Source organism: Nymphaea colorata, chromosome 3 (genome assembly GCF_008831285.2).
Source record: "Nymphaea colorata isolate Beijing-Zhang1983 chromosome 3, ASM883128v2, whole genome shotgun sequence".
Lineage (NCBI taxonomy): Eukaryota > Viridiplantae > Streptophyta > Magnoliopsida > Nymphaeales > Nymphaeaceae > Nymphaea > Nymphaea colorata.
This window is the reverse complement of record NC_045140.1, coordinates 1,559,901-1,575,568: the sequence shown is the minus strand read 5'-3', so window position 1 is coordinate 1,575,568 and position 15,668 is coordinate 1,559,901. Positions and strand designations below refer to the sequence as shown.

Below are 15,668 nucleotides of genomic sequence, written 5' to 3'. Positions count from 1 at the left end.
TTTCCAAAATTGTCTTCCAGGATCAGGTGTTGCTCATCATGGATTATATCTGCTTCCTCAAACTAATAGCGCTTTGATTTCTTGTACGGACGATGAAAGCAACATACTGCATGCATGGGTGTGGCATCCATCTAGTGGAACTTTTCAATAAATTGCTTTCTGAACTTCATTTTAATTTTGATTCATGTGACGTTTGTCGGGCATCGACTAGACCTTCTTTTCCATAGTCTAATTGTGTTCATTTATTTTCTCTTGAATTGACTCGTTATGATGTTTTGGGGGCCGTTTTGCATAGTTTTATGACAGTTATATATATTCCATTACATTCACATGCAATGTTTAAGGTAACGTGGGACCGGTGGGTGCGATCATACCAGTACTAATGCACCAAACCTCATGAAAACTCTGAGGCAACATAGTTGTACTTCCTCGAATCAAATGATGAAGTTTTTCAGCAATTTGAAATTTTTATAACTATCATAAAGTTCTTCAAAATTTTAAAAATTTCTACAACTAGTTTTCGCTCCATTTAGTATTAAAGTTTGATCGATCTAAGTCACATGGACATAGCAGATTGGTTTCCCTATACCCATGTCAACATGCTAACACAGTGACGTGACATGGGTGTACATGGTACTTTTTAGATTGAGTTTGGGTCAAACCCAACTATATTAATGGACAATTGAGAAAGAAACAAGGGAGAAAGATAAGAATTAATACTAAATGATGAAAATGACCATCACTTTTTCTTTTTATTTTTTTTCATTTATTTTTTTTCAATCATCTATCGTGATGGATCAGATAACCCCCATTCAAAATAGCTAGGTGAATATATATATATATATATATATATATATATATATATATATATATATATGAATTAATACTAGAGGACTAAAATGCAGATCACACATTTGTTCTTATTTTTCTCTTTAACTGTTTATCACGATTAATTAGACAGCCCCTATTATAACCTCGATGACTCTAAACAGATTCATGGCCACCGAGGAAGAGAAGTGTGACAAGGATGACATTTGCGTTGCTAATAGATTTTAAATTTACTGCGGACGTGGTTCAAATTTATTTGCGAAAACTGCATATTTAAATCTAAAGCAGGTCACTGATTTGCATTCTTTTTTATCTTTTCCAAGCTGCCACAATCCCATTAAATTGGACCATGTATAGCCAGGCATCGAGTTGGTTCGGGTCCATTCGAACGGGCTCGATAACTTATCGAACCGATTCGATATATATATATTTTTTTGCGTCGAGTACTCGATGCCCAGATTACCCATATGGCTCATTTGAAATTATTTCCACTGTTTAACTTGAATACCTTTTCTTTTTTATAAGAAGCGAATCTATTAAATTCCATTTTTTACTTTATAGAGAGGATCTTTTAGAAGCCACCAATATAAGAAATTTTGTCATAGTCTCGTGTTAGAAAGCAAGCCCAACATGTGTTCAGCCCGAATCTCGATTGGCCATATTCGATACCTTTCAGAAGGTATACTGGGTAAGGAAAATTCCAGGAATATGAAGGCCTGAGCCCGAAATGGAATGGAAATTGGGCGGCAAATTGAAATTTTGCAGCAGGAGCAACATAGCGCCTGACGTTTGCGTCCCACCCCCTCTTTTGATGAGCCTTCCCTCCACCGCCCTTGTTTCTGTGGGAGAGACGAGAGAGAGAAAGAGAGCCAGCCAGGCGGCCAGGGGTAGGAAGCTTCTTGGCGTTTGCTTGCTTACCTTCCTTTCTCTTTTCTCCCTCCCACCTAGGGTTTCTCTGATCCAGGGCGTTGGTTATCCCTCCTTGATTCGGAGTTTCCCCTTCCCTATATTGTTATTTGTGCGGTTAGGGTTTCACAGTTTTCGGGTTTCTGTGGAGAAGCGATTTATCATTTTGTTTACTTGCTTCTTGTGGTTTTGGAATTTTTCTTTCTGCTCTCGCCTTTCGGGTTCTTGTGCTTTGTTTGTCCGCCTAAGGCGTGCTATGGATGGAAGCAGAAACGTGAGCCGCAAAGACTACGAGCGTGATAGGTTCCGCCACCGCGAAAGCAGCCATAGCCGCCGTCACGAGAAATCGTTGGGTAGAGGGCAGAACGGTCGTGATCGGGTGTCGCGAGAGGTGGAGAACGGTAATCTCGGCCATAAGGAGCAGAATCATGTCTCCTCACAGAACCGTTCCGTGTCTCTGTCTTCGTCGTCATCTCGGAGCAGTAAGGGTTCGGACAGAAAGGCTGATCGGGAGCCTGGAGAGCTCTCGAGTGGGAGTGAGGGTAGTGGGTCCGTCCGTGAGGTTGAGATGGCAGATGCGAGGGCTTCCTTGTCACCGAAACACTCACCGGTACAACTGAAGAAGAGGAAGTATTCTCCAATTATTTGGGATGTGGACGAGAAAGTTCCTACTAAGTCTTATGTAGACGAGTTGGCAAGCGCCCGTCTAGTGGAGAATGGTTCGGCGGACAAATACGGGCATGTTGTGCCCGAAAAATCATCGCCTTCACGGAACGATGAAGATGAGGATGACGATTATGCGCCAATGAGAGTTCTGTCAGCATCAAGATGGGCGAATGACAATGGGTTTGATGGTGAGGACGTGTATGATGAAGAGCGGGCGGTGAAAAGGAAAAAGAGCGAAGAAATAGCTGATAAAGAGGGGGACACGAGCCCCGAACTTGGTGAGCTTAGGGAAGATGACACGGGCAGTGACAGAGTGAGGTCAGCATCTGGTTCTGACGGGGAGGGAAATGCTAATGTGTACATCAGTAGTCACGAAAAGGAAACAGAAGATGATGAGGACCGAAGCAAGAAAGTGTCTGATGTAAGTGATCGGATGGAGATTGATGGGGAGAAAAGAATAGTCGAAGGAAAGATTGATGACCAGGGTTCTGGATCAGGGTCTAATACTGATGAAGAAGTTGACGTCGATGATAACAGTGGGAAAGGTGATAAAAAGGATGCGCTTGTCGCTGCTTTGGAGACTTCATTGCCTAAGAAGATCAATATGTTGCAGGGCTGTAGGAGTGTAGATGAGTTTGAGAGATTAAATAGGATAGATGAGGGCACATATGGTGTGGTCTACAGAGCCAAAAACAAGAAGACTGGCGAGATTGTGGCTTTGAAGAAGGTTAAGATGGAGAAGGAAAGAGAAGGATTTCCGCTCACTTCTTTAAGGGAGATAAATATCCTTTTGTCGTTTCACCATCCTTCCATAGTTGATGTGAAAGAAGTTGTCGTTGGGAGCAACCTTGATAGCATTTTTATGGTAATGGAGTACATGGACCATGATCTTAAGGGGTTGATGGAATCACTGAAGCAACCTTTCAGTCAGAGTGAAGTCAAGTGCCTTATGCTTCAGCTTTTGGAGGGTATTAAGTATCTTCATGATAATTGGGTGCTCCACAGGTACTCTATTATCGTTCATGTACAACATTTGGGTATGTTGTGTCAGAACTATTGTTCTCGGTACCTGAGGTTTGTATGGCTGGTTTGCTTCTTCAATTCTGCAGGGATTTGAAGACGTCAAATCTTCTGCTGAATAATCGTGGGGAGCTGAAAATTTGTGATTTTGGTTTGGCTCGCCAGTATGGAAGTCCTCTGAGACCTTACACACAGTTGGTGGTCACATTGTGGTATCGGTATGCTTTACTTCAGCTATAGACTGGTTGAATTTCCCTTATTTTTCTTTTTGTTATATAAATGTTTTCTGTTATGTTTTTCTTTTCCATTAACATTTTTGTGAGAATCCTTGAGTCTTTTTGTTGATAGGCGTATACATTCACAAGTCACATTCAACTGCTAGAATTTGAAAAAATTAAGGGTATTTCCATAATCAATCAAGAAAGTGATGTAGGAGATCAGCTTTGATATTCCTTTGACTGGTGACAGACATGTAATACTCCTATTTAATAATTTCTATATCTATACGAACGGAGACAGAGTCACAGATATGTGATACTCCTTTAATTTATATATCTATACGAACTTTAAAATACCTAGAGTAGGGCTTTATCCATGGGTCGTGTCCCTCCGGCACCTAATCAGTGGGCTACCTACTTGTCAAAATAGGAAGTTAGAATAAGGGTGTTCAAGACTCAAGACCCTAAAAACAATGTTATCACTGCGGTAGTATCGGTCGGACCGACCTATACGCCGTATCGTAAATGTATCGTAGCATATCGTAAAATTAATTTTTTAATTTGTAAAAAATATTAAAAATTTATAAAAAAATAGAAAAAAATCAGAAAAATTCTAAAAAAATCCGAAAAAATTAGTAAAAATCAGAAAAATTCAAGAAAAATGTATTTAAAGGAACATTCATCATTCATGTATATGAAGTATGACCTATGAAGTATGCATATGAACAAGACATTCCAAAATAAGAAATCAAACATTCAAAAAACAAAATAACATACTAAGCAACCTAAGAGTATTCAATTACATCACAATTCATAAGTTCAGAAGTCAAAACTCAGAACATATTGACATAGTTTTCAAAACTCAAAACAAAAAGCATCGTCAATCGTCATTTGCATCATCATCTTCATTCTTCATCATCATCTTCATTTTCTTCATTAACTGCTTCTTCTATCCCCTTTGTTGCAAATGAAATGTCACCAACATTCCATTTTTCTCCCCCAGCCTCTCCTTCATCAATAATCTCTGCTGCTCCTTCAACGTTCAAAAAATCAAGATCGTCCTCATCAAGTATTGTAGATGGTTCTTCTTCAACCCAAGAATCTGATATATCAAAATGGTCAATGAAGATAGGATCATATTGATTGTGATGCTTCCTCATAGATGTTGTTTGTAGTTGCCTAACAAGAGAACAATTTAACAAATTGTTAGAGATTAATGGCTGATAATGATAAGAGTTTGCTGCATTGAAGGGAACGGATGCATCATAGAACCACCTTCCTATGGTTTCATCTGCTGCTTCAACAATATCTTTTGATTGCATGGCTATACGAATCTCAGGCTGAGCACCAACAACAGTATAATTGGGAAAAAAATTCTTGATCGAATCAGACATATTGCTCGACCTCATAGTAGGTACTCTACCACCACCAGTACGACCACTATGACTCCTGCCACGTCCTCGTGAAACTGAACTTATATTTGCACCTCTTCTTTTTCTGGTTGCAGTTGCAGAAGAACCACCTCCACTCATGATGCCTTTCCCTTTAGCTGTTCCCAAACTGACACCAACATCTTCTTCTTCAAGCTGAACATCTTCACCTTCACTTTCTTCCTCTTCATGTGGGTCCTCATATCCTTCCTCTGCATCTTCCATTTCCTTTTCAATCCTACTTGCTTTCACTGCATCAAGAAGCTCCTGACACTGGTGCTTTACATACGCTGGCAATGGGTTCTCTTGGGAGCCATTGCATTGAGCCACATCGCTGTGTGTACCAGCAATATGGTGTTTAAGGCGAGAGATCCCTCCTGATATGATTTGCTTACAATAATTGCATTTAACTCTTAATCTATCTTTGGGATTCACCCTTGTACACCTTTGCCATGCAGGATCCGACATTATATCTTCACAAAACAAGTAAAAACATACAAATAAATGTAGGAAATAAGACAAATAAACGATTCAACGGCAAAAATGACTTATTTCTTACCTTCTTGGTGTTAAAAACCAAAAAACCCTCTTTCTCCAAGCTTCCCACCGTCCCAAAACTCCCCACAATGAGAAAGGAAGCTTCTTCACCGGCAAATCTTGATGCAATGGAGAAAAATCTCTCCCTCCCACGTCTCTAGCAGCGTTGAGAAACAAGGAAAGAGAGAGAGAGAGGAGTGTCCGTTTCAAAATAAGACGCAAAAAAAGGGGCCCTCGGGCCCCTTTTTTAATTTCACCCCCGTATCGTGTGATACCCGTATCGTACGATACGTACGATACGCGTACGATACATACGCGTATCGTATTTAAATAGTGTATCGTATGATACGCGTCCGTATCGTACGATACGGATAACATTGCCTAAAAAGACTAGTTGGTCCAAGTTGATTGACTTTTAATAAATGAATACATGGATTTACACATGTATTTCTTTGGAAATAAATGCAAAACATATATATTTGTGCAAAAAATGCATGTGGATCTGATATATTTATATATAGATTCGGAACAAGTCAGTTCGACCAACAGCTGAACTGAATAATTGGCTAGTTTGATCAACTAAGCACTTGCTTGAAACAAAAGTTGGTCAATAACCGACTCAATCGACTACTTGGACCAGTCGGCTGATTTGTCAGGATTTTCCACACTAGGTCCTAAGGCTATCATTGTACGAACCGACGACTGTTATAGCTTCTGTATCTTTGAATATATCCTGGACTTCATTTACATTTCCCAAAAATAGTGTTACCAATAATCTGCTGTCCATACCATTTAATAAATAGCTTACTTGGTAATATACAAATATAGAAGCTTATCTGGGCTTGTGACATTTCTTCATACCGTGGTGAAATGGAAGGATGCCTTTGGAAATGCAAATTCAGCATGGGTGTCTGTGCCATAAACCCTTAAGATATTGGGACTAATTCCTGTATGAGTGCAACTGTCATTTCTGGTTGCTGCTGTTGGGATTGGAACTCTTTTGCATTGATGGTTTACTACCAAGTACCAGCCAATGTTCAAAGTTTGGTCGTGTCAACTGACACAACTCTGCTGATCTGGATACTGTGTTCTCAGCCTGGTCAATATAAAAAATAACTTGTTCATATTTTGGTGTTGAAATTAGTACATTCCTCATTTTAAGGTTAATTTGATAAAAAGACACAATATTAGGATGCAAGGATAGGCATTCTTAAAGAACAAGGTGAAACATTATTTGGATAGGATTTTTTTTTTCCTTTTCAACAATGCCTTAGATGATAAATGTGTATAGAATAAAAAATAGAAAAGCCTATTGTTAGAACATATTTAGCTCTTTCTTGATCTCCTTCCTCCTCTATGGTTCTCGTAGACCAATTATGGAAGTATTTGGATCAAAATGTGGAACCATATCTCATCTGTATAGTTGCAAGTTGCAAACTAGTGTTCGGGTTGATTGTTTCAAGTCAGTTTATTCTTCTGTTTGACCTTGTTGCATGTGAGTGCATCTATCTTACCCCGCATTCTTATAGTTTCTTTTATGTATTGTGACTACAGGGCCCCAGAACTTCTGCTGGGATCGAAATTGTACTCAACAGCTATAGATATGTGGTCTTTGGGATGCATAATGGCTGAACTTTTGGCCAAGGAACCATTGTTCTGTGGGAAAAATGAAATAGACCAGCTAGACAAAGTATTTCCTGTTCTGCATAGTTTAATATTTTCTTATTCAATTCGTTCATGTTTCTTTCGTTTCTTTATTAAAAATTTTTCTATATTCTCTCGTTTGGTCAGTCGATTTAATTTTAACATTTTTTTAAATAAATGTAGATATTCAGGATACTGGGCACCCCAAATGAAAAGATATGGCCAGGTTATATTAAATTGCCGGGCGTGAAGTGCAACTATGTGAAACAACCGTAAGTAACTTTTTCCCAAATAAAAGAAATTTTGCTCTAGTCAGATCGCTGAGAGTGATTGGTACATTGTGTAGCATATTTTAGTTTGTTGAATACCATTTATGTTCTGATTTTTTTCCCATATACTGTTTTCCCAGGAAGATGGGTGATTGTGGTCAGGCTTTCTAGTCTTGCCATCGTGGTACTTCCAGTTTGGTGAATGTTGTTTGATTATGTTAACTGTAATCACTAATGTTTTTCTTCAGGTACAACAGGCTCCGTGAGAAGTTCCCAAAGTTCACAGCCGCTTCTTTCTCTGGAAAGCCGGCACTCTCAGATGCTGGATTTGACCTACTGAACAGGCTTCTTACTTACGATCCTGAAAAGGTAGCTACCAAGGAAATAACTCTGTAATTGTTAAATTAACTTTGTTCTCTATTAGGCCAGAGGCACTGGAAGTTTGCTGTTTGCTTTTTGTATGCAGCGGATAACAGCAGAGGAAGCTCTTAATCATGACTGGTTCCGTGAATTTCCTCCTCCCAAGTCCAAAGAATTTATGCCAACCTTTCCTGCTCAACATGCTCAGGATAGGTATTATTTTTCACACATTACGGGAACTTATGTTATTTTAATTTATTTGTCTTTTTATTATTATGTTTCGTAGTGCTTTTCTTCCAATAGCTGATCTCTGTTGAAGTCTCCTCTTGATTCTTTTTTTTCGTGCATGTTTCAGGCGTTTGCGAAGAGTTATGAAGAGTCCAGATCCATTAGAAGAGTTGCGCAAGAAAGAGCTACATCAAGGAGATCAGCTTTTAGGCACGGTAAGTTTGTTTGGCTAGGTGGTACCTCAGTTAAAACTTGGAAGAATCAACTTCCATCTGTACTTATAAGCGGCAGCAACTGCATCCCAGTGAATTATTGAGGTGAGAAAATGCAAATTAGTACTGTCTTGCCCTCATCAAGTTTCCTAGTCAACCAGGACAGGGGGGGGGAGTTAAAAAGAGAATAAAAGGAGGTACCTGCATAGCATGTGAAGTTGCAAGGCGTTGCCGGATGGTAAATTGTTCTTTGCAAATGTTGAAGGTGAACATCATGTCTAGACAAGATATTTTGTTTTTCTTCCTCCTACTGTATCGTGTTGCAGGAATTTTGTGGTCGTCAGCCCCAGAGGTCATTAAAAATGCATGCTACTGCTTGCATGATAAGGTGTGGCGAGTGGCCTTTGTAACATATTTTCTGACTCATTTGTAACGTAGTTCCTGAAAACTTGTATAATGATTAATGGGTATAACCAGTGTATCTTTAATGCTGCTCTTTTTTCTTTCATGCTTGCTCTCATCCTTAATAACTGCACTTTTAATCTTCACATTGTGTTTGCAAGAGACAGTTGGTGTAAGCCGGAGAAGCAAGCTCTTGGCTTTTTATATTTGAAGAAAGGGTTTGCGGATTGTTCCACTGTAAAGGTAATCTACTGATTCTATGCATCTGGGTGTAAAGCAAAGATGGAGTTTTGCCTTCGTTCATTTTTGGGCAGATACCTGTATGAGCTCTGGATGTGATAAATGGCAATAGTTGTTTGAGATTTATGCCGATCAGTTTGTTCTATACATGTGATATTGAATTTCCATGGCACTGTGACTACTGGAGAACTGAAGGTTTAGGAAAGACTTGTTGCCTCATAAGGGTAATTTCAAAAGGACGGCGTTTGTTTGTGTCCAAGTGTGGCTTTATGAATGTGATATTTAAGGGCAAGTTGTCGTGTGGATGAACAGATTCCCATGTTATTGGTGGTTCAGTTGAAATCTATCCATTCAGTATAGTGCAGATTAAGTTTTCAATTGCGCTACGAACTTTTGCCATTAACGGTCGGGAAAAATGTCAAATATCTGCAAATAGGTTATTGCTTCTTACAGTTTAGGATCACATTGGAACCTTGGAGGCAGTGGGTGTCCTGCAAATGCTACATCAGGATAAGCTTGTTCCTTTCATGTCCTCTTTCATCTACTTATTGAAAGTGCTTATGCCAATTCTAATGGGTGAATGTGGATAGTGAGGCAATCCAAATTTAATCTTTTCATTGGTTCTGGAATACATACTAAGTGATATTAATGCTTTAGTTGATGTAGGGGGTTAATTGTTGCCGCTTTCAATTTGATTGTGCACTAAGATCATTGCAAGCAAGATGGTGCTGGGGTTCATTCATGTCTCATACAATGACCTCACTTCTTTGATAATCATGAAGGTGGCGATTCACTTCTAATTCTTAGAAGTGCCTTTGAAGTGATGTGCATCTGTTTAAGAAGTGATGCACATTTGTTTAAATGTATTCACATTATTAATTCGGTACTGAGAATGCTATTATGGAACTGCGAAGGGATTAGATGTGAACTATGCTCCATGGAGAACTTTCTTTCATACCTTTCAGTTTCTGTGTTTGCAAAAGATTCATGGTCATACTGTTAAGTATGATTTTAATCAATCCAGTCTATGAGGTCTTACCCCCAATGAACGTTGTGCCCATTTAGTATAATCCATATGTGCTCAATCATGCAGAACTATATAGCCTCCATTTCTCAACAAGCGAGATGCTGGTGCGGCAATAAAATGGTGTTTGCTATTCCATTTTTCATGTCATTGGGTGGTCATTTGATCATTCAATGTGTTGAATTTATTAGAACCTCTGATATAGAGCACCTATTTTCAAACTCATTTCCCAATATTTTCTTAAAGAGTTATGGTTCCAATGCTATGCGTGAACACTGGCTGTTTATTGTCTATTTGTAGTTCTAGACTCTTTCCTAAAGAGAAATCGAGTAGTTATGACGCTCTTATGCAAATGTTACTGCAGTACCAAGCAGGCAGTCCTTCAGAACTTAGAACCATGGCTTCAGCATGCTCCAAATATGATAGCAGTTTCCATGTGTTAGGTAATCTTTTTTGGTCCTTGGTTCTTTATTTTTGATGGATAATAGCTTACTTTTGCCTATTGAAATTTACAAATATTGTTGGGATGACTTTTGTCCACTTCCTGATCATATTAAGAGATTGCTAGGCTTCCTGATTGTGTGAATGTTTTAGTTGTCACTACAATATCTTCTTTTATTGCATGTTTTTATATGCCTGTTAACCCTATTTACAAATTTCTCAAATCCCTGCACATTAGACTTAGCTCTATTGCAGAACACTGGAAAAATTCTCTCATTGGGTATGATTATCTTGGTGCGCATTTCTTATGCTAATTTTTCATCCTTTTCTGTATTTCAAAAGCATAAGGACCCTTTTGGTTTTACTTTTACATAATTTACATGTGTTCCAACTATCTTCATATCGTTATAAATTCATCCAAAAGCACGATCATCTGTAAAATGAATTAAGGTGTTAAGGATGACTTGGAAACATTGTATTTATAAGGAAAATCACTAGGATGCAAGGTTTAAGGGAGGGCCAAGCACGTTTACCTGGTGTTCTGTCTCTCCTCGTTAACCTTAACCAAACTTATGGAGTGGGCTCTTTATGGAACCATTAATGAAGAAATTGATGGCTGCATCTTCCTTTGTGTCGATCTTCTTCTCTTTATTGTAAGAATGGTTGAAGATGGTGGCAGTACAATTTGTGAAGTTTTGATTGTTTTCTCAGTTGTCATATCCGAAGCTTTATTTATGTAACATTGTAATAATTAAAGGAAATGGACGGATTACCGTGAATAGAAAGATTGATATTGCTTCGAAGCATCTTGTGCGTGTTCTTGGTACTGTTATGTTTGGAAAGTAATTAATGATGAACTATGAGCTTATATGAAAGGTGTTGTTACAATTTGGAATTTTTTTTAGGCAAATTCTTTTCTACAACGGAACTAACATGGCCAGATGTGATCCCTTGAGGATTCTGCTTTCACTTGTGTAACTGGTGTTTCTAGCTGCTCAAAGCTTGACCAAACTTACGCAGTGACCGATTCACTTTTGTGTCCCTGTTTTTTTTTTCGTATTTGACAAACAAAAGTGCTTACCTATGCCAGTGTGTTTCGATCTATCAGTAATTGGATTAGTAAGAATGTTGCTCATGGCACTTAATATCACATAAATATTGATAATTTACTTCATAGTGCAATAATGTTGCCAAGTGTTCTCTGGAATATTTTCTTGGCGGTCAAAGCTGTGGGTGACGAGCTGGAATGAAGGCTTTGGACCTTGAGCTGGACTAGCTAGTGGGCCTTTAGTTTTCGATGTGGTTCAAGTGGTGTCTGAGAGCACTCTTCTCCGCACCCCTCCCGAGCCTTTAAAAAAGTTATGGATCCTGGAGCCTTTGGAAGTGCATCGGCTTCAACTTGGCTACACGCATTAGCACGTGGGACCTTTTTCTTTAAGGCGTCATTACTCGTCAATTGATCATATATTTGATATGTTAGCAATTTTTTTTGTACATCAAGGACCTTTCTCGCCACTCCTTATGGGCACAAAAGATCTCTCCTATCGTTTAAATCCATGATTTTTTAACATATAGTGTTACTCGGTTTTTAGTATGTTTAAATTGAAGATCTTTTGAAACATGTCTTTTTATGCAGCCTTGGATCTAGATCCAAAACTATCAAATACAACCTTAATGACAACGTTATCGTAGGTTGGTTCTCTTTTTTAAACATGTTATTCTTTTGGTTCAGAGGATGATGATGTCATCGATTGGCTTCTTGTGTAGGTGGAATATTTTATTTTGCTAGCTGAAACGTCAGTTAGTATCGCTCAAGGTATTAAGCTTACTTTTAGTGTTGGGAGTGGTACCGTTATTGTAGAACACAGCTTGCATATTCTTTTGTAAGATAAATGGTTAACATCCGAATGAACTCAAAATGGAGATTAACTGTCTATGAAAAACATTTAGTTCGTTATGTTATTTTACTGTCATGGGCACAGTAATGTAGACGCCCGTTGAGCAGCGTCTTAGCCCTGTTGTTTCCATGGGAATTATTTAGCTAAGCTGCATGGACTCAGCCCGTAACACCAGGAGGTCGGCGCGACTCGTGGTCTCAATGCATAAAAATCTGGTCTGTCTTGTAGTATGGTGACCCACGAACATAGCACTGGTACAGCTTGAAAAGGACGAGTCAGGGGGGCAGGGCAAGGGTCGATTTCCATTCCTATTGGGAAGAGGGGTTGAGGCAGCCAAACTGAAAGGCCTAACGTCACGATCAAGTCTTCGGCAGGCTCCTCCGAGCAATTCTCGTACCGATTGTTGTGTTCGGGTTGTATCGGAAGCAGGTGCTGCATGGTACTCGAAACCATGGTTGTCCGTAGGCCCCCTGAGGGGATTTGTTCGCAGGTGTCAGCCACTAGGGCGGCGAACAAATGGTAAGGTAAGCTCTCTATCAACAAAAAACAGGAGTTGGTTAGAGGAGCTCTTGGATGAGCAACGGCCAGGGTCAGAGATCGAGAGGTCAGAGTGCAGTTCTCCGAGCGCCTCAAGGAGAAGTAAGTGTCAATACATCAAGGTTTGATGGAGAAAGAGAAGGTTACAATTGCTTTTTTGTGGACTTTTTTTCTAGGATCAAGCAGAACCAACTCTATACTCTTCTTTCGACTCACTTTAGCAAGGTATGTTCGGCGCTTGGCCGGATTGGTGCGGTTCCTCTACGGTCTCAATCTCCGGGCTTAGAGGACTCCTTGTAGGGTGTGCGGCAACCCTGACTCGGTGAAAGCTGCGTCCGAGCGGGTCAGAGTTTTGTTGGAGATGGTAAAGCCACATGGGGGCTATAAGTAACAAAAGCAAAGGGTTAAGGCAAGTTGAACCATCTTTCTCAGCGCCTCCGGGGGCAGCTACAGTCATCTGTTAAGAGCAGCCGGGTCCCGGTGAACGGAGGAGAGAGACAAATGTAGGGAAAGCCCGGCATTTTCCAACTCTGTTGTGAAAGTAGCTAATCGGTGGATTCAGCGATTCAGCTCAAATCCATTGTGAATTAGAAAAAAGTATTTAAAAAAAAATAAAAAAAATATTTAAAAATGTACAAAAACTGAACATGAAACGTCGGCCATTTAATTTGATTTGAATAAGGAGACTCCATTTGCAGTCATAGGAATCCGAATTTTTACAGATCTATCAGTCCAACCAGCTACAGTTCGCTCATGGGTAGCACAGGTGAAAGGGACTTGATAAGTCATATAATTTTCCAACTTTTTCTTGAAATTCTGTTAATTCTTTGTAATATTATTTTTCATTATACATATCATACGTTTTCGTGTGCATGTCGTGTTTAATTATATATACATTTTAAGTTTTACTACGTATTTTCTTTTACAAAAAAAAAACTCACCCGTTGACACACTGGATAATTAGAAAGAACCTTTTGTTTCTCCCAGTTTGTCTTCATCATTTGCTACTTGAAAATATAATATTTTATGATCAGGCCCCCTAACTAATGCAAACGAAACTAAGAGTATACAAGCATTGCACAAGCACATGTTATCTACAAATTAACCATAGGAATATACATAACTAAAATGTCTATAAACAATATATAATCAAAATGTCTATATGGTATAAACAATTAAAATAAAATGTCTTAACAATTGAGCCAATAACAAATCCCTTCTCAATTTTAAAGTTAACAATCTGTGACTGTGAGAGATTCTCAAGGAGCTACATACTCACAAAAACGTTAATTTTTGATTTGAAATCACAAACTACCCTATGTAAAGCAGTACTCCTCCCTTCGCCGATGAATGATGAGAGATATTTTTGTATGCAACAGGAGGATTAATTGTTATTTTATATGCAAAAATGCAGTTTCTATCAATCGGCCGGTTTGTGTGAGTTTCTCTTAGAAGTAAAATGCCCATTTATTAACTTGTAAAAGCTGTAGCTCAAACCCAACTATAAATGATGCTTTATATCACCGGAAATAAATACTAGATGAAAATAATTCATGAGTGTTTGTTGCAGCAAAAAGCATGATCAATCTTAGTCCAAAATGGTTATGATGACCCTAGTTCCAATCTTTAAGCCAATAACCCCCACTGTTCTTCAGTTCTGTATTTCGGCCATAATGGAAGAGAGGGGAAGACTCCAGCCAAAGCCATTGATCAAACCAGTGGGTACGTGGAATTAATTCTCTCCATTGAAGTTATAGATTCGTCTTAAGCGCCTTTGATGAAGCTCTGGGCATGAATGTCCAGAATCTCATTCTGGAAATTGAGTAAGGACTTCTTCATGGTCTGAACTCCAGACAGAACCACGACCAAAAGAGTAGAATGCAGAAGATCTGGAGTTATCCTGCGTGAATCCTCCAGCTTTTAGAAAGTGTCCTTGGTTCCTGTCTGGATCAGAATCCATGAAGCCGCTGTAAGTGCTGCTCGATGAAGTTTTTTTGAAGGAATGGAGAACTTTCAGAGCCCTTCAAGTTTTGTTATAAAACAGTTAAGTTATTGTTCTAAACTTCTTGATCCCGGTCAGACAGGGGCACACTGCCTAAGTACTTAGATTTCAGAACCTCTAAAAGGGAAAGGTACTTTCCCTTCTGAACTTTTGTTAGGGCAGATAGTTTCTTAAGGCAATCTTTCCTCCATCAGTCAAACAGCCGCTTATGGTCCTATGGAGTGAGTATCTACTGTATGGGAAAACCCTGCGTGGTTGCCATGTCTGATCAGATCATTTTATGGGCCATATAAAGTTTTGTTCTTCTTGGTGTTTTCATTTGCATTTTTCTTATCATGTCCCGAATGGATAGGCAGTCAGATTAATTAACCCATTCCATGTTCCTCTGTCCTCTCCATGTTCCTGTTTTTCCTTCAAGCGTGTAAGCTCTCAGAAACAGGTGGCCACTAGATCCATAAAAAATGATGTTGGCCTTTGATTTAGTTCACGTGGATAGCTGGAAGAAGGAAAAAGAAAAAAAGAAAGGGGATTTTAGTATTAGTTCATAGCTCTTCCTCCTCTTTTCTCTCAATCGTTAATGTAAAAAAAAAAAGAAAATGAAAAAAGAAAAAATGGAAGGCTAAAATCGTTTCTATTGTCCTAGCATGCAAGGGTCTGAGTCCTACAACTTCAATTTAAACGACTGAAGGGTGTTGGATCATCGAATGAGAGAGGAGTTGTCTAGTGTAACTCAACAAAGGGTTGTTTTAACCTGCCAAAATAAGAGAAATGTGATGGAAGAAGGCAGGAGGGGACAAGTTTTCGGC

The 15,668-nt window shown here is 39.1% G+C and overlaps 1 protein-coding gene across 1 annotated transcript; it reads left to right on the top strand.

The window, feature by feature from the left end:
• The first annotated feature begins 1,555 nt into the window (after positions 1–1,555).
• On the top strand, positions 1,556–8,806 carry LOC116249865 (cyclin-dependent kinase G-2-like). Its single transcript, XM_031623170.1, has 7 exons — positions 1,556–3,405; positions 3,510–3,638; positions 7,160–7,295; positions 7,433–7,521; positions 7,767–7,887; positions 7,985–8,091; positions 8,234–8,806. Exons 1-7 carry the CDS (start codon positions 1,556–1,558, stop codon positions 8,337–8,339), a joined length of 2,538 nt encoding a protein of 845 aa, XP_031479030.1. The 3' UTR covers positions 8,340–8,806.
• The last annotated feature ends 6,862 nt before the right edge of the window (positions 8,807–15,668 follow it).